The following is an 18,828-nucleotide window of genomic DNA, read 5'->3' as shown; positions in this document are numbered from 1 at the left end:
AAGTTAAACTTAAACTATTTTATATATAGGCAGATGATATATCTATCTTAATCCCCTTAAATGACATAACAAATGAATTTATAGATCACCTTTCTCACATAATGACTGAAATCGAAAAATGGACAATCGACTTCAAACTGAAACTCAACATGAAAGCCCTCCTCTTGCTCTATCTCGGGAATACGAAGCTTAGACCATCACTCCCATCCCCCTTTTCTCTCGCTCTCTGCCTCTCCCTGGAACTTCATGCTTCTCTCTGGACTCTGTAAGGCAGGGAAACTGCTTTGCTCTCTCCTTAATTGTAATGTTTAATTGTAATGTTTGTGAAGATTGCTTTTCTGTAAGCCTATTTCTATAATATATTCTTTATGCCATCACCTCTGGCTGTGCTTCTCATTTGATTCTACTCCTAGTGAATCTTCTGTGAGAGTATTGAACTCGGGACCTGGCGTTTGTAAGGGCGCCTCACATAACTCCCACTAACCTTACTTTGGGGGGGGGGGGGGGCGCTACCATTCTTACACTTGGCTCTGAGATACTTGGAAGTCAGTGTCATTTGCTATCCCAATGATATGTCGAGAACAGAAGGATCACTTGACAATCTGTTACTTCTGTCTGACAAATGTCTGGTTTCTCTAGTAAAAATAAGAAATTGAGTACCCCAATCTTCCTTCAGCCATGAGACCAGTGCCTCATGATGACTGTCTTCTGGAACCTAAGCCACCAGATATGTGGAGCTTAGAACGAAACTGACAAAAAATCTGCAATTTACCAGCCAACCACTGATGATAACGTTGATCCTGATTTTGAACCATGTACGTCTGGTGAGCCTCATCTTATTAACATAGTCAGAATTAAACAACCTGGTAAGGGACTTAGGTTTGTCAAAGCAGAATTATTGAGTTCAAGGCTGCAGGGATATTATTTGCTCTTGCCAGGTATGAAAATTTCTCTCTTTCGAAGCCACCAAGATGATTTAACCAATTTTTTTGAAAACTTCTGCATCTACACAGACATTAAAGAGTTGTTCACAGCTTTGGGTTGTACACATTGTAGCCACACGACAGCCCAACCTTGGGTTCTGTAGCGCTCCTAGTGGCTAAACACAAAAAGTACACCAGCGTGTGACCCAGTCTGGAGTCACCCTGCAGGATTGGATTGGCAAAAAAGGAACTCAAATCAAAACCACAACTACATTTTGTATAAATGTTAATAACACAAATTTACTTTGCAAAATAAAGGTAAGGATGGCCCAAACAAAGTAGATAATGCTCCTTGCAAAATCTCATCAAGAAAAAAACCTAACCCCCCCCCCCCAATCCTAACAGTTCAGGATCTTCATTTTAGTCCAAGTCAGTAATTCTCCTGAGGTACTGCTCTCGGGCAGGTAGAAATGAAAAATATAGTTCTCTGATCTGGTACACATAGTTCACAGTTCACAACACAAAAGCCTCCAGCAGTTTCCAAAGCACTGCTGGGAAATGGAGAGTGTCTTAGGTTTGCCTTTCAAAAAGCCTTCACAAAACAGCCTTCAAATTCCCTCCCTGGGTGTTTGCAAACCTCACCCCAAAAAAGACACTTTCAGCTTCTTAAATTCAAACAAGAATGCAGAGTTCAAAAGAATGCAAAACAAAACTCACAGCCTTAGACTTATTCCTGGCACCTGGTGATTAAGCCAACTTCCATCGGTTCAGGAAATTCAACAAACTCCTCTGGCAATTCTCCTTGCAACTCCATAGGAGTTTCTTCATCAGGCATTGGCAGATCCAGAGATTCACCAGCTTCTACTACCTCCATAGGTGTACATCTATCCCCTCTGCTTGGGCCAGGTAGGTCATCGGGAGAGAGAGACCTTAACTTTCTCCATAGCCTGCTTAACTGTCTGTTCCAAACTGCTGGCTTTTCTAGTGAGGGGCCACGCCCTGATCTAGCTGAGTCAGCAGGGAACTGCACGGCTCTTGGGCTTCCCTGGTGCTGACCTGGATACTGAATACCTTGTGAGTTCTTAGTTTTACTGGCTCCCCCTGATGGACACTGGACACAAACACTGCTCACAGATGGCCTTTTCCCACAAGACCTCAGCAAAATCATTGTCGCCCCTATCCTAAAAGACCCTAAAGGAGTAACTACAGACCCATAGCATCAATACCTCTTTATGTCAAAATCATGGAAGGCCTAGTAGCCAAATTCCTCACTGACTATCTAGAAGACCACAACATACTCCACCATACACAATCTGGCTTCAGAACCAATTATAGCACTGAAACACTATTAGGATCCCTCCTGGACACAGCTAGACAAAATCTCAGTACAGGAAAAAAAATATTCCTCTTACAACTAGATCTATCCGCAGCGTATGATCTGGTTGATCATAACATTCTTCTACAAATTCTGGATGCAATTGGTATCACTGATAAAGTGCACACATGGTTCCAAGGATTCTTAAAGACCAGATCCTACAGAATAAAATAAATTAACGAAAAGTCAGAACCCTGGTCCAACCTCTGCGGTGTACCTCAGGGATCCCCTTTATCCCCCACACTCTTCAACCTCTACATTGCGTCCCTTGGCACCTGTCTAGATAAATCAAACATAATTTCCTACAGCTATGCAGACGACATCACCATTCTTCTCCCTTTTGATCAACTAAAACCCTCCATAACAGACACTATACATAAAACATTAGAAACAATAACATCTTGGATGAAAGACCACAAATTAAAACTAAACTCAGAAAAAACAAAATTAATTCTCCTAGAAAATGATGACACCATCCTTTACAAACCTAGTAATCAACTCAACCACATTCCCCTGCAAACCACTCTAAAACTACTGGCAGTGACGATTGACAGGTGCTGTACCATGCAACCACAAATCAACAAGATAATACAGAAATCCTTTGCAATCATGAGAAACCTAAGACAAGTGCGAAAATTCTTCGACAAAACTCAATTCCGGATCCTAGTTCAAGCCCTAATGCTGAGTCTACTAGACTACTGTAACATTCTCTATCTACCCTGCCCTGCAACCATGATTAAACAACTGCAAACAATCCAGAACACAGCCCCGAGACTCATCTACTCTCTGAGAAAACATGACCACATCACCGAGGCGTATCTCCACTCACACTGGCTACCAATTCAAGCAAGAATACAGTTCAAGTTCTACTGTCTTCTATTTAAAACCATGAACGGAAACAGCCCAATATACCTAAACAACCGTCTAATCCGAATCACCTCAACCAGACAAAGGAGAACCCATGCTCCATTCACATACCCCCCAATCAGAGAAGTCAAATGGAAAAAACTGTATAATGGCCTCCTGGCCACACAAGCAGCGAGATTAGACCGCCAACTCTCTACTTTGCTGATAACGACCCCTGACTACAGAACATTTAGAAAATAAATAAAAACCATACTATTTAAAAAATCCCTGATACCCAACAATCGAAACCAACCTAACGCCTCCCCACTCTCTAAAACAACCTAACGCCACAAGAACTACTTCATCCCTATGAACCAAGTTGACTACTCCCTAACTATTCTATAATTCCTCTGGCCAGAAAGATCCTTTTTGTAATCCATAGTAACATAGTAACATAGTAGATGACGGCAGATAAAGACCCGAATGGTCCATCCAGTCTGCCCAACCTGATTCAATTTAAAATTTTTTTTTTTTTTTTTTTCTTCTTCTTAGCTATTTCTGGGCGAGAATCCAAAGCTTTACCCGGTACTGTGCTTGGGTTCCAACTGCCGAAATCTCTGTTAAGACTTACTCCAGCCCATCTACACCCTCCCAGCCATTGAAGCCCTCCCCTGCCCATCCTCCTCCAAACGGCCATACACAGACACAGACCGTACAAGTCTGCCCAGTAACTGGCCTAGTTCAATCTTTAATATTATTTTCTGATTCTAAATCTTCTGTGTTCATCCCACGCTTCTTTGAACTCAGTCACAGTTTTACTCTCCACCACCTCTCTCGGGAGCGCATTCCAGGCATCCACCACCCTCTCCGTAAAGTAGAATTTCCTAACATTGCCCCTGAATCTACCACCCCTCAACCTCAAATTATGTCCTCTGGTTTTACCATTTTCCTTTCTCTGGAAAAGATTTTGTTCTACGTTAATACCCTTTAAGTATTTGAACGTCTGAATCATATCTCCCCTGTCTCTCCTTTCCTCTAGGGTATACATATTCAGGGCTTCCAGTCTCTCCTCATATGTCTTCTGGTGCAAGCCTCCTATCATTTTCGTCGCCCTCCTCTGGACCGCCTCAAGTCTTCTTACGTCTTTCGCCAGATACGGTCTCCAAAACTGAACACAATACTCCAAGTGGGGCCTCACCAATGACCTGTACAGGGGCATCAACACCTTCTTTCTTCTACTGACCACGCCTCTCTTTATACAGCCCAGAATCCTTCTGGCAGCAGCCACTGCCTTGTCACACTGTTTTTTCGCCTTTAGATCTTCGGACACTATCACCCCAAGGTCCCTCTCCCCGTCCGTGCATATCAGCTTCTCTCCTCCCAGCATATACGGTTCCTTCCTATTATTAATCCCCAAATGCATTACTCTGCATTTCTTTGCATTGAATTTTAGTTGCCAGGCATTAGACCATTCCTCTAACTTTTGCAGATCCTTTTTCATATTTTCCACTCCCTCTTCGGTGTCTACTCTGTTACAAATCTTGGTATCATCTGCAAAAAGGCACACTTTTCCTTCTAACCCTTCAGCAATGTCACTTACATACATATTGAACAGGATTGGCCCCAGCACCGAACCCTGAGGGACTCCACTAGTCACCTTTCCTTCCTTCGAGCGACTTCCATTAACCACCACCCTCTGGCGTCTGTCCGACAGCCAGTTTCTGACCCAGTTCACCACTTTGGGTCCTAACTTCAGCCCTTCAAGTTTGTTCAACAGCCTCCTATGAGGAACTGTATCAAAGGCTTTGCTGAAATCCAAATAAATTACATCTAGCATATGTCCTTGACCAAGTTCTCTGGTCACCCAATCAAAAAATTCATTTGGCACGATTTACCTTTAGTAGAGCCATGTTGCCTTGGATCCTGTAACCCATTAGATTCTAGGAAGTTCACTATCCTTTCTTTCAGCAACATTTCCATTATTTTTCCTACAACCAAAGTGAGGCTTACTGGCCTGTAGTTTCCTGCTTCATCCCTGTGACCACTTTTGTGAACAGGGACCACATCCGCTCTCCTCCAATCCCCAGGAATCACTCCCGTCTCCAGAGATTTGTTGAACAAGTCTTTAATAGGACTCGCCAGAACCTCTCTGAGTTCCCTTAGTATCCTGGGATGGATCCCGTCTGGTCCCATCGCTTTGTCCACCTTCAGTTTTTCAAGTTGCTCATAAACACCCTCCTCCGTGAACGGCGCAGAATCTACTCCATTTTCTCGTGTAACTTTGCCGGACAATCTCGGTCCTTCTCCAGGATTTTCTTCTGTGAACACAGAACAGAAGTATTTGTTTAGCACATTTGCTTTCTCCTCTTCACTCTCCACATATTTGTTCCCAGCATCTTTTAGCCTAGCAATTCCATTTTTTATCTTCCTCCTTTCACTAATATATCTGAAAAAATTTTTATCTCCCTTTTTTACATTTTTAGCCATTTGTTCTTCCGCCTGTGCCTTCGCCAAACGTATCTCTCTCTTGGCTTCTTTCAGTTTCACCCTGTAGTCTTTTCTGCTCTCCTCTTCTTGGGTTTTTTTATATTTCATGAACGCCTTGAACCGCAAGGTAACGGCGGAATAGAAATCACTAATGTAATGTAATGTAAAAATGTGGCTTTCTTCAGGGTATGTATTCAACTGGCTGACAAACTTCTTAGAGCATACAAAACCATGAAGTGCAACGTGACTGAAGATGCACTTTCTACATTCACACTTGGACTTCTTCCTGAGGGAACAGTACAGTTTAGGGGGTGAAGAGCTTATGTGCACGACAGAAGAGCGGAACTTGGGTGTGATTGTATGTGATGATCTTAAGGTAGCCAAACAGGTTGAAAAGGTGACTGCGAAAGCTAGGAGGATGCTAGGTTGCATAGGGAGAGGTATTGATGCCTCTCTATAAGACTCTGGTGAGACCTCATTTAGAATATTGCAGTGTTCTCCCCAGAAATTTTTTCCAGCCAGGTGGCATGAAAAAGTAGCCGTGTGAGGCGGGATGGGGAAATTTGGTGGTGGGGAAAATTAACCCCCTCTTTTACTAAGGTGCGCCAACATTTTTAGCACGTGCAAATTCCTGCGCTACGCATTAGCGTCTAGCGCACGTGGTAATTCTGCGCACGCTAAGCGCACGCTGAAACCATTTTCGCAACTTAGTAAAAGGAGCCCTAAATGTGTACTATTTTTATTAGTTAATTATTATTATTTTCCAATGCTCAATATGACTTCCTTTTTTAAGGTTTGACACTTGTGCCAGAATATTTTTACTAAATTTAAGAAGCATCCAATGCTAGAAGGGAATCTCTATAATAAAACCCTAAGCCGCGCATGCGCACTTCTACTTGCGTGTTCTGTATGTCTGGGGCCGGAAGAAGTGCGCATGTGCGCCTGCAACTGCCCCGAGCTTGGAACAGCAAACAGGGCCAGGCGGAGGGTCAGATGCTGCTCCTGCGCGGTACAGCCAAGGTGAAGGTGTTTGCCGCCGCGGCTGTTGGCGGCTGCAGGCTGCCGGTGGCTATAGGTCCCCTGCCCACCCATCCCACTGCAAGCCAACGCACCTATCTGGAGTCCCCTGCTGCAGACCCCCCTTCATAAAATCCGGTGCTTGCTCACCGTTCTCACAGTGCTGCTGCTTTAACTCTTTGGCCATAGGCAGCATGAGTGAAGTAACCAAACTTCCTTCGGTGACCCAGAAGCTTTTCCTCTGCTACTGCTTCCTGCCCCCACATAGGCGGAAAACAGTAGCAGAGAGAAAGCTTCCAGGTCACCAGAGGCAGTGTGTTTACTTCACTCATGCTGCCTACGACCAAAGAGTTAGAGCAGCACTGCAAGGAGATCGGTGAGCAAGCAGTGAGGTATGGGGATGGATCACACAGTGAGGAATGGGGAGGAATAGCATGGTGAGGGTAAGAGATGCTGGACCTCAGGGATGAGGAGAAAAGTAAAGTAAAGGACCAGACCTGCTAGGGAAGAAAGGGAAGGGGCAGATAGAGATGCCAGACCATGGGAGGAAGAGGAAGGAAAGGGGATATTAAGACTACTAGATGGGAAAGGGGGTGGGGGTGGGGGACAGAGAGAATAGAGAGATGTCAGACCAGGGAAAGGAAGGAGGGGGAAGAGGTTCAAGACTAAGGCAGGGGGAGGGGAAAAGAAAGACAGAGATGCCAGAACAAAAAGGGGGGAAGAGAAAGAGGGGAGAGAGATGCCAGACTGGGAAAGAGGATAAAGATACCAGACCATAGGAGGAGGGGTAAAGAGAGGGAGGAGACGGTACCCAGGGATGGAGGGAAAGAGGAGAGATAGGGAGGACATGGTGTACAGGGATGGGATGAGACAAAAGGAAGTAAGCCAGAGAAGCATAAGAGTTACCATACTGATACAGACTACAGGTCCCAAAGAGTAGAACAAATTTATGCTGCTTAAATATAGAGGCGGGGCATGGGTGGGGTTAGAGTCAGGGTATAGGTGGGGCTATTATAGCACCCGTTACTGTAACGAATGTAATGGGCTAAAACACTAGTAATTAGATATTTGCCCTCTTTCAAATGGTATAGAGCAGTGTTTTTCAACCTTTTTGCACCTATGCACCGGCAGAAATAAAATAATTATTCTGTGGACTGGCATCGGTCCATGGACCGGCGGTTGAACACTGGGCTAAGTTGTGGGTCAGACCCCACCCATCTCTACCCAGTCTCCACTCCAGACCCCGCCCCCATAATAGTACTAATTGCACCTTGCATGTCCTGTGCCTCATCTGGAAGCCTTCCCTCTGACGTTGCAACGTCAGAGAGAAGGCTTCCGGTTCAGGCGCAGGATGCCTGTAGGAGCCACTGCCCATGGCTTTGTGCACTAAATCAGTTAGGAAGAGGGAGCTGGCTCGAAGATAACGCTGCATCGATTTCACCGTGGACTGGCGGTTGAAGAACACTGTTTTGGGCCTGATGCACGTGCTGGCCCTGTGGACCGGCAGGAAATTTCTGTGGACCGGCACTGGTCCATGGACCGGTGGTTGAAGAACACTGGTATAGAGGTTTAAAAAAGGGAAAGGCGTTAATGAAGTCATTAGGTTCAATCTAGCCATTTATTTCTGCATGAATTTAAACAACTAAAAAACAAAGATAAATATAGCTTATCCAGTCATACAAGAATGGCTCTACAGCAGAAGTGCCCACACTTTTTGGGCTTGTGAGCTACTTTTAAAATGACCAAGTCAAAATTATTTACCAACAATAAAATTTTAAAAAACATAAAGCACACTGTACGCAGAGAAAATATTAATTATCATTTATATTCCGTGGGTTATCAAAGAGGTCAAGGCAGATGACTTTATGCAATGTCACCTCGGGCACAACTATACAACTATAGACAAATATACCCCCTCCCTTTTTACTAAACCACAATAGCAGTTTTTAGCGCAGGGAGATGCGCTGAGTGCCCTGCGCTGCTCTCGATGCTCATAGGCTCCCTGCGCTAAAAAACGCTATCAGTAGCTGTAAGTCAGGCACCATTGTGGAGCCAAATTGTGGACGGAATAGGAGGGAATTCCCTGAAGCAGTCATTCGTTGGTGAAACAAGTGCCTTGTTGGATTTGAACATCGGTTCCTTGTCTTCACTTCAATGCCAGAAATGTGACTGTAGGAAGATCGTTGAGTTTTTGGATCACGGTCCTGGCTTACATCAACAGCTGTGAAGATAAGTGTAACCTTCCTCAAGGTTCTTTTTCCTGTTCCCTGTGCACAGTGGTGAAATATTTTCCTATTTTGAAAGATTACATTTAGGGAAGTAGTGGAGTTTTTTTTGCCTATGATACAGATTAAGAACGGCTAAAAAACTCATTGGGTTGCCGTCTGCATATAAAACTAGTTGAGGCTTTTTTCTCCACTTTACTTAAATGGTTTTCCAAAGGATATTTCCACCACTTGGCTTATAACATTTTTTGCTGCAGTTATTTATTTATTTAGATTGTTATTGCTAGTATTGTTTCTAGAGAGACGTTTAAATACCTACATAATGTAAATGCGCATGAGTCAAGTCTCTTTCATTTGAAAGGAAACTGCAGTGAGAGGGCATAGGATGAAAGTTAAGAGGTGATATGCTCTGGAGTAATCTAAGAAAATACTTTTTTATAGAAAGAGGTGGTGAAAGCAGACTGTGTCTGAATTCAAAAGGGCCTTAGATAGGCACGTGGGATCTCGGAGAGAGAAAGAGATAATGGTTACTGTGGATGGGCAGACAAGATGGGCCATTTAGCCTTTATCCCAGAACAAGCAGGCAGCTATTCTCACATATGGGTGACATCATCAACGGAGCCCCGATGTGGAAGCATCGCAAGCAGACTTGCTTGTAGAAATTAGAAGTTTCAAGTCAGCTGCACCGCGCATGCGCGAGTGCCTTCCCGCCCAGCACAGGAAGCGTCTCCTCAGTTCTCAGTTTTCCGCGGTGCCGAGAAGTCCCTCTTTGATTCTCTGCATTTAACTTACTTACGTCGTGCCTTCTTTCACCGCGGTTTGTGTTCTTTTTCTTCACAAATCGCTGTATTTCTTTTATTTCTAGTTTAAAAAAAAAATAAAAAATTTATTTTTTCCATTTGGCTGCTGGGGCAGGCTGCTCGGCTTCAACTTTGCGGCGGCTGTTTTTCCTCCTATGTCCCGGCCAGCACCAGTAGGTGCCTCAAGTGCCTTGGGCCAGACCATCATCTGAAGTCGTGCGCTGTGCTATTCTTCAACCTCGAGCCCTTAAACATCGTCTACTTTCTGTGGAGAAGCTCTTCGGGATGGATACAACCACTTCCTCAGTCTCACCTTGGACCTCGAGCCTCATCAGACCTTCTTTGTTTGCAGCGGCTCTTTCCTCGACGACGTCTGCTGTATCTTCCCCTGTATCCTCAGGTCAGATAGCTCAGCAGAAAGTTCCAGCGGTGGTGCTTAATAATAATAACTTTATTCTTCTATACCGCCATAATCTTGCGATTTCTAGGCGGTTTACAATCAAGAGTGCTGGACATTCAGCGAAATACAATAAGTAGATATTCAGAGGAAATACAGAGATCAGAGACCTCAGGAGGCAATAGTATAGAAATACAATTTGCTGAGCGAAAATGTAATATGTACATTTTAGTAGGTAATGTCTGACAGGACCTGTTGGGGATAAAAAGCAATGTAAAGTTACGATAAGATGAAGATAGCAGATTATATTTATAACAGTGCTGTAAGTTCAGGTGGAATAGGGAGGGAGAGGGAACGCGGGCCAATTGTTTAGGTATTTCTGGGACAGGTATGTTTTTAGGTGTTTCCTGAATTTCCCGTATGTAGTGGGCGAAAGCAGTTGGTCTAGGTCTTTGCCCCATAGGACTGCTTGGTGAGAGAGAAGGTGTTCGTGGTGTTTTTTTTCATTTTGCAGCCTCTAACTGGAGGGGAAATGAGTTTTGGGTGTGTGTTTCTCTTGGAGTTTGTTATTAGAAAATGCGAAAAGGTCCATTATGTACTTGGGGGTCAGGCCGTATAGTACTTTGAAGCAGAGGCAGGCAAATTTAAATCTTACTCGGGCTTCCGTTGGTAGCCAGTGCAGCTGCCGATAATAGGATGTCATGTGGTCGAATTTCTTCAGCCCGAAGATAAGTCTGACCGCAGCATTTTGCATTATTTGGAGACGTCTCATATTCTTTTGTGAGATTGCTAGATAGGTGATGTTGCAGTAGTCAAGCTGACTCAGAATGAGGGATTGCACTAGGCTTCTGAATGTTGACGTATCGAAGTATGATTTAATGGTTCTGAGTTTCCAGAGAGTAAGGAAACCTTTTCTGAATAGGGAATCCACTTGTTCCTTCATTGTTAGGCATTGGTCTAGAATAACACCTAGTATTTTCATGGTGGGCTGAATAGGGTAGTTGAGTTTATTGATGCATAGTGGGGTTTTATTGTCAAGCGGGTGAGGGGAGGCAATGAAGAATTTTGTTTTTTTTCTGGGTTGAGCTTGAGCTTGAAATCTGTCATCCATTGTTTCATCTCATTTATGGCATCGGATGCCTTGGAAATGGTTTCCGAGATGGAGTTGGCGAATGAGATGATGATCGTAAAGTCATCTGCATAGCTGAATAGTTTTATTCCTAGTTGGGTTAGTTTCACACCTAATGAGGACATGTAGATATTGAAAAGCAGTGCGGAAAGCGGTGACCCTTGTGGCACTCCGGATGAGTTGCTCCAGGTGTCGGAGTGTTCGTTGTTAAAGCGTACCTGGTAAGAACGGGATGTGAGGAAGCCACGAAACCAGTTTAGTACCTCAGCTCTGATACCAATGGCATCTAAGTATTGCATCATTTTCTCATGGTCTACCAAGTCGAATGCAGAGCTCATGTCGAATTGCTTGATCAGGGCGTTGAGGCCTTTACTAAATAATAGGCGCAGATAGTCTAGGATGGCAGCGATTACTGTCTCCGTACTGAATAGGGTTCTAAAGCCGGATTGAGTTTCATGCAGGAGAGAGAATTGATTAAGGTAGTCCATTAGTTGGGTGTGTACTAGTCCTTCCATGATTTTTACAAAGAATGGGATAGATGCTATTTGGTCTGTAGTTTGTTATTAGCGCTGAGGATTCTTTTCTATTTTTTGGGATGGGGGTTATTATTATGTGGCCGTTGTTAGTGAGGAAAGTGCCTAAGACTTCCAAGTCAAAGCACATTTCCACTGCCTCTGTGGAACCTCCATTCAAAGCAGGTAGTCCGGTTTCAGACACGGATCCATCCTTGCCAGCTTCTTTCCAGACCATGTTAGAGAAACAATTCATTCAGTTCCTCTCTAATATGGGACCGAAGCTTGTTACTCTAATCCAGCCTAGTCGAGCCTCTTCCTATGCCTCAGTCTGAATCTCCACACTCTATGCAGGGAGCAGAGTGTCTGGTCTGGCATCTATGCACGTGAAGCAAGGAGCAGATTCTTTGCAAGTGCCTCAATAGGAATCCTCATACTCCATACAAGAAGCAGAGTCTATGGGAGTGCATTGAGGTTCCTCCATCAAGCCTGTGGAGCTTTGATCCACAGCTTCCAGCCCTATCCATTCCTTGGTGGCATCGATCTTCGAGACCTGCTTCCAAGCACCATTCTCACCGGCGATCGAGTCCATCCAGGCATGGCTCTTCTTCCAAAGAACGGCCTCCTTCAACTAAGCCTCAATCTACACCTTCTAGTTCTACTAGACCAGGGGTAGGGAACTCCGGTCCTCGAGAGCCATATTCCAGTTGAGTTTTCAGGATTTCCCCAATGAATATGCATTGAAAGTAGTGCATGCAAATAGATCTGATGCATATTCATTGGGGAAATCCTGAAAACCTGACTGGAATATGGCTCTCGAGGACTGGAGTTCCCTACCCCTGTACTAGACCATCGACTCCTCAATCGAAGTCTCCACTTCCACACCTTGAGGATTCAGCGGTTTCGATTGCTGCGTCCAAGTCTCCCTATTCTTTTGATGCCTTTTTTCCTGCCGAAGCTTCATCTTCGACCCAGGCTGCCTTGATGACCTTGAGTCCTTCTCGAGGCAAGGCATTGGCGGATCAGCTATCTTTCTCTTCATTTCTTCGTCAGATGGCTATTGACCTGGACCTTCAATTGGATGCTGGTTACAAATACTCTAAGGAATATCTCGAAGTCATGCATCTTCCTCAACCTCCGGCAGAGTCACTTAAGCTTCCTCTTCACAAGCTTTTGTCTCAGACTTTTACCAGATGCCTGGAGACTCCTTATGCAATTCCAGCTGTTCCAGGCAAATTAGACTCCAGATATAAAACTCTCCATTGCAAAGGATTTGAGAATTCACAGTTATCTCACCAATCCCTACTTGTGGAGTCATCCTTGAAAAGGGCCCATCCTTCCAAGGTGTATGCTGCCATTCCTCCTAGAAAGGAAGGGAAAACTATGGGACAAATTTGGACGACGCATCTATCAAAATGCCATGATGTCCTCTAAAGTCCTTAATTACAATTTCTATTTTATCACTTATTTTGAGTTTCTCATTGCTCTTTTGCCTAAATTTCTCAGTTATTTAGATACATAAGAACATAAGAACATAAGAAGTTGCCTCCACTGGGTCAGACCGAGGTCCATCTCGCCCAGCGGTCCGCTCCCGCGGCGGCCCATCAGGTCTGCGACCTGTGAAGTGGTTTCTGACCACTTCTATAACCTACCTCAAGTTCTATCTGTACCCCTCTATCCCCTTATCCTCCAGGAACACTTTGAATTTCAAGAAGTCATAGCTTCTCTATCACAACTCAGATTACATCTTCAGTGTTTTATGATGCCTTTGAGTTGTCTGCCAGGGCAGCTGCTTGTTCTGTAGCAATGTGCTGACTTGGCTTCGTACCATTGACATGGATCCTAATCTTCAGGACCACTTGGCTAATATTCCTTGTGCAGGCAATGACCTCTTCGATGAATCTATTGAGGCAGCCACCAAGAAATTGTCTGAGCATGAAAAATCCTTTGCTTCTATTGTCAGACCTAAACCAAAGCCAGCTCCTGCCAAGCCTACATGCCCTCCTCCTATTTACCATAGGCGTTTTGCTCCGAGAGCGGCTCCTTACACTCACCCTCCTCCCAAGAAACAGCAGAATCAGAAGCAACAGAAATCTCAACCTTCTGCTGCATCTAAGGCTACGCAGCCTTTTTGACTGTTTAAAACAGAGCATAACTTCCACCGTTCTTTCTCTGAACTATCTTCCCCCTATTGGAGGTCGTCTCCATCATTTTTATCACTGATGGGAGACAATCACATCTGACCTCTGGGTGCTGTCAATCATCAGGGAAGGATACTCTCTTCATTTCACTCAGGTTCCACCAGAGCTTCCTCCAAGAGAGTATCCTTCCAGTCCATCCCAGACCGCCCTTCTTCTTCAGGAAGCTCAAGCTCTGCTTCGTTTCCATGCCATCGAACCAGTTCCTTTAGAACAGCAGAACAGGGGGCTTTACTCCTGTTACTTCCTTGTTCCGAAGAAGACGGGCGATCTGTGGCCCATTCTGGATCTCAGGGCTCTCAACAAATTTTTAGTCAAAGAAAAATTTTGCATGTTATCCCTGGCATCCCTTTATCCCCTGCTAGATCAGAACGACTGGTTATGCTCTCTGGATCTCAAGGAGGCTTTTACTCAAATTACCAATCATCTGGCCTCCCGTCAATACCTCAGATTTTGGGTGGGGAATCTGCATTATCAATACAGAGTACTACCCTTCGGCCAGGTCTCGTCTCCCAGAGAGTTCACCAAGTGCCTGGTAGTGGTAGTGGCAGCTCTCCGGAATCATGGTCTTCAGGTATTTCCCTACCTCAATGACTGGCTCATCAAAGATTCCACGTCTCAAGGGGTTATTGTAGCAACCCAATGGACTACCTGGTTCCTGCAGAGTTTGGGATTCTTAATCAACTTTCCCAAATCCCAACTTCAACACTCTCAGAATCTACAATTCATTGGAGCTGTTCTGGATACTATCCAACTCAGAGCATTCCTTCCGCAACAACGTTGCTTGCGCCAGAAATAGGAGGCTTGCGCCAGAAGACATATGAATAGGAGGCTTGCGCCAGAAGACGTATGAGGAGAGACTGGAAGCCCTGAATATGTATACCCTAGAGGAAAGGAGAGACAGGGGAGATATGATTCAGACGTTCAAATACTTAAAGGGTATTAACGTAGAACAAAATCTTTTCCAGAGAAAGGAAAATGGTAAAACCAGAGGACATAATTTGAGGTTGAGGGGTGGTAGATTTAGGGGCAATGTTAGGAAATTCTACTTTACGGAGAGGGTGGTGGATGCCTGGAATGCGCTCCCGAGAGAGGTGGTGGAGAGTAAAACTGTGACTGAGTTCAAAGAAGCGTGGGATGAACACAGAAGATTTAGAATCAGAAAATAATATTAAAGATTGAACTAGGCCAGTTACTGGGCAGACTTGTACGGTCTGTGTCTGTGCATGGCCGTTTGGAGGAGGATGGGCAGGGGAGGGCTTCAATGGCTGGGAGGGTGTAGATGGGCTGGAGTAAGTCTTAACAGAGATTTCGGCAGTTGGAACCCAAGCACAGTACCGGGAAAAGCTTTGGATTCTCGCCCAGAAATAGCTAAGAAGAAAAAAAAAAAAAAATTTAAATTGAATCAGGTTGGGCAGACTGGATGGACCATTCGGGTCTTTATCTGCCGTCATCTACTATGTTACTATGTAACGTCTGGAAGTCCTCTTTCAACTCTCGCCATGTATTATGTCAACAAACAGGGAAGGATGGGATCTTCCTCCCTTTGTCAAGAAGCTCTGAAGGTTTGGGACTGGGCAATCCACCAGAACACCTTCCTCAAAGTTGTCTACATCCAAGGGCGAAAAAGTGCTTGGCGTACAACTTGAGTCGTCTTCTGCAACCTCATGAATGGACACTCCATTCCTTGCCTCTTCATCACATTTTTTCATAGTGGGGAACGCCTCAGATAGATCTCTTTGCAGCTCCCCACAACCACAAACTACCTCAGTTCTGCTCCAGGATCTATTCTCCTCATCGCCTCGAGGCAGATGCTTTTCTTCTGGAATGGACGAATCTCTTCCTGTATGCATTTCCTCCATTCCCTCTCATTCTCAAGACTCTTGTCAAGTTAAAGAACGACCATGCCACCATGATTCTGATTGCTCGGTGGCTGAGACAACCTTGGTACTCCCTTCTACTTCAACTCAGCAGCAGGGAGCCTTACCTTCTACCAGTTTTTTTCTTCTCTGCTGTACACAGAGTCGGGGATCTCTGCTTCATCCCAACCTGCAGTCTCTACACCTGACAGCTTGGTACCTCTCAACATAACTCCTCTTTAGTTTTCTCAGTCTGTAAGAGACATTTTAGAGGCTTCTAGGAAGCCTACCAGTAGACAATGCTATCACAAAAAATGGACTAGATTTTCTACGTGATGTTTTTCTCACAATAAGGAGCCTCAACATTCTTCCTTATCTTCTGTTTTAGACTACCTTTTGCACTTAACCACCTCTGGCCTCAAGTCTACATCTATCCGAGTCCATCTCAGTGCAATTGCTGCTTTCCATCAGCCTATTGAAGGAAAACCCCTTTCTGCTCATCCGGTGGTTTCCAGATTCATGAAAGGACTTTTCAATGTCAGTCTTCCTCTGAAACCACCTCCAGTGGTTTGGGACCTCAATGTTGTTCTTACTCAATTGATGAAGCCTCCATTTGAACCAATGTCTATGGCTCATCTGAAGTATCTCACTTGGAAAGTGGTGTTTCTCATTGCCCTCACTTCTGCTCGAAGAGTCAGTGAGCTGCAAGCTTTAGTTGCTGATCCACCTTTCACTGTGTTCCCTCATGACAAGGTGGTTCTCCGTACTCATCCTAAATTCCTGCCTAAAGTGGTTTCAGAATTTCATCTCAACCAATCCATTATTCTTCCAGTGTTCTTTCCAAAGCCTCATTCTCATCTTGGAGAATCAGCTCTTCATACTCTGGACTGTAAACGTGCTTTGGCCTTCTATTTGGAACTTACCAAACCACACAACTGCTCCTCAACTTTTTGTGTCCTTCAATCCAAATAAGTTGGGACATCCTATCTCTAAGCGTACTATCTCCAACTCGATGGCTGCTTGTTTCTTCTTCTGCTGTGCCCAGGCTGGATTACCTCTACAGAGTAGAGTCACAGCCCATAAGATCAGAGCAATGGCAGCTTCAGTAGCTTTCCTCAGATCTATACCTATTGAGGAAATTTGCAAGGCTGCTACTTGGTCCTCGGTTCATACTTTCACTTCTCACTATTATCTGGATGTTTTCTCCAGACGGGATGGCCATTTTGGCCAGATAGTATTACAAAATTTATTCTCCTAAATTGCCAACACTCCCACCATCCCATTCTAGTTAGCTTGGAGGTCACCCATATGTGAGAATAGGCTGCCTGCTTGTCCTGGGATAAAGCACATTTACTTACCGTAACAGGTGTTATCCAGGGACAGCAGGCAGTTATTCTCACAACCCACCCACCTCCCCTGGTTAGCTACTCTGCTAGCTATCTGAACTGAGGAGACGTGCCCTGTGCTGGGCGGGAAGGCACTTGCGCATGTGCGATGTGGCTGATTCGAAACGTCTTTCTACAAGCAAGTCTGCTTGCAAGGCTTCCATATCCGGGCTCCGTCGATTATGTCACCCATATGTGAGAATAGCTGCCTGTTGTCCCTGGATAACACCTGTTAAGCTAAATAACTGTGCTTTATCTGCCATTATGTTTCTATGTTTCCCCGCAAATCTTGGTGTAATCAATGACAAATTTGGCGAAAGGTTTCACCAGGACATTATCTGTATTGAAGAAAGATATCAGGGCAACTGGAATCTATCAATGCTGGCTGACTATATTGTTGGACACTGCAACGAGATGCACCAGACACTTGAGTACAACGAAAATCAGCAGGAAAACACTTTTAGCCATGGTAAACTATCACAGCATATCAGAAACATGTTATATTCAATTAAAAATATACCATTGTGTTTCTCAAAATTCCTACGTGATAGTGGAAAATTATATTTGTCTATTTTGAAAAGGTCTATCATAATCACCAGTTTGTTTTAAGGAAGCAAAACTTTTGGAAAAATTTGTTGTCCAGTGTTTTGTTAGAGAAATCACATTAAACCTGTACTACTATTTGAGATGATTCATATTAGACTAATAAATAATTACAATTTTCAAGTGATAGGTAATTGTAGTCATAAAAAACTGTAGAAGCTAATAATTGTGGGCCTGAAGGCTTCTTTCCTTGGTATATAGCACCAAATGTATTATTTCAGTGATGTAGATTTTTCCCAAAGAAGAGATTCTCAATCTGTTGTAATCAGGAATATAAATTAAAGTTCATATTTTTTTCTTTTTTATAATGAAATCAAAACAATTCTATATACTTAACCATCATATTGCATGTTTTCCCTAAAATAAAATCATCAGATTGAGCTTAGAATGCATGTCAGTTCTGTATTAATTCTGTGATAGGAGAAAATCCATTAAAAGTTTCTTTATTACTGAAATATGTTTTCAGATTCAAAATTGCAAAAGAAAATAATATGTAGGCCTTTATCTAATATGGATTTGGAAGAATAAGTTTCATGTCATCTATAAATAATTTTGAAATAATGCAAGATGCAAATATAATATGATAACTTTGCCATTCCATAGGAAACCTTGTGTATTTAATATTAACATTTCATTTTCTCTCTTTATGCAGATTTAAAGAGAGAAGCCAGCATTTGTCACATGCTGAAGCACCCACATATAGTGGAACTTTTGGAGACGTACAGCTCAGATGGAATGCTTTATATGGTTTTTGAATTGTAAGTTGTCTTTCTAGTCCATCAGCAAATCTGAACTGTTAATGATCAGGAAAGGAAATATGGTAGATGTAAATAGCATTTCAACTAGTGCTTAAAATTTTTGCCGGCAGCAGTAATTGGAGTAAAAAATTATGGACCCCTTTTTCAAAGCTGCGGTAGTAATTCTCCTGTGGCAAATGCACTGAAGCCCATAGGAATTGAATGGGCTTTGGTACATTTGCTGCAGGGGATCTACCACAGCTTTGTAAAAGGAGCCTTTAGGATGTTACTGCTATGTCATTTTTTTGTTTTGTTTTGTTTTTTGGAATTGGTTT

At 43.7% G+C, this 18,828-nt stretch overlaps 1 protein-coding gene across 11 annotated transcripts in view; it reads left to right on the top strand.

Moving 5' to 3' along the window:
- The window catches only part of CASK (calcium/calmodulin dependent serine protein kinase), a 770,397-nt gene that overhangs the window by 86,003 nt on the left and 665,566 nt on the right, over positions 1-18,828 (top strand). For all 11 annotated transcript variants that reach the window (XM_033947671.1, XM_033947669.1, XM_033947668.1 and 8 more), the window contains exon 3: positions 18,409-18,514. In XM_033947671.1, coding sequence (XP_033803562.1) covers positions 18,409-18,514 — 106 coding nt within the window. The remainder of the gene's footprint in view (positions 1-18,408; positions 18,515-18,828) is intronic.

This window comes from Geotrypetes seraphini, chromosome 6, assembly GCF_902459505.1.
Source record: "Geotrypetes seraphini chromosome 6, aGeoSer1.1, whole genome shotgun sequence".
Lineage (NCBI taxonomy): Eukaryota > Metazoa > Chordata > Amphibia > Gymnophiona > Dermophiidae > Geotrypetes > Geotrypetes seraphini.
Note: the sequence above shows the minus strand (reverse complement) of the source record. Positions and strands in the feature narration are given on the sequence as shown.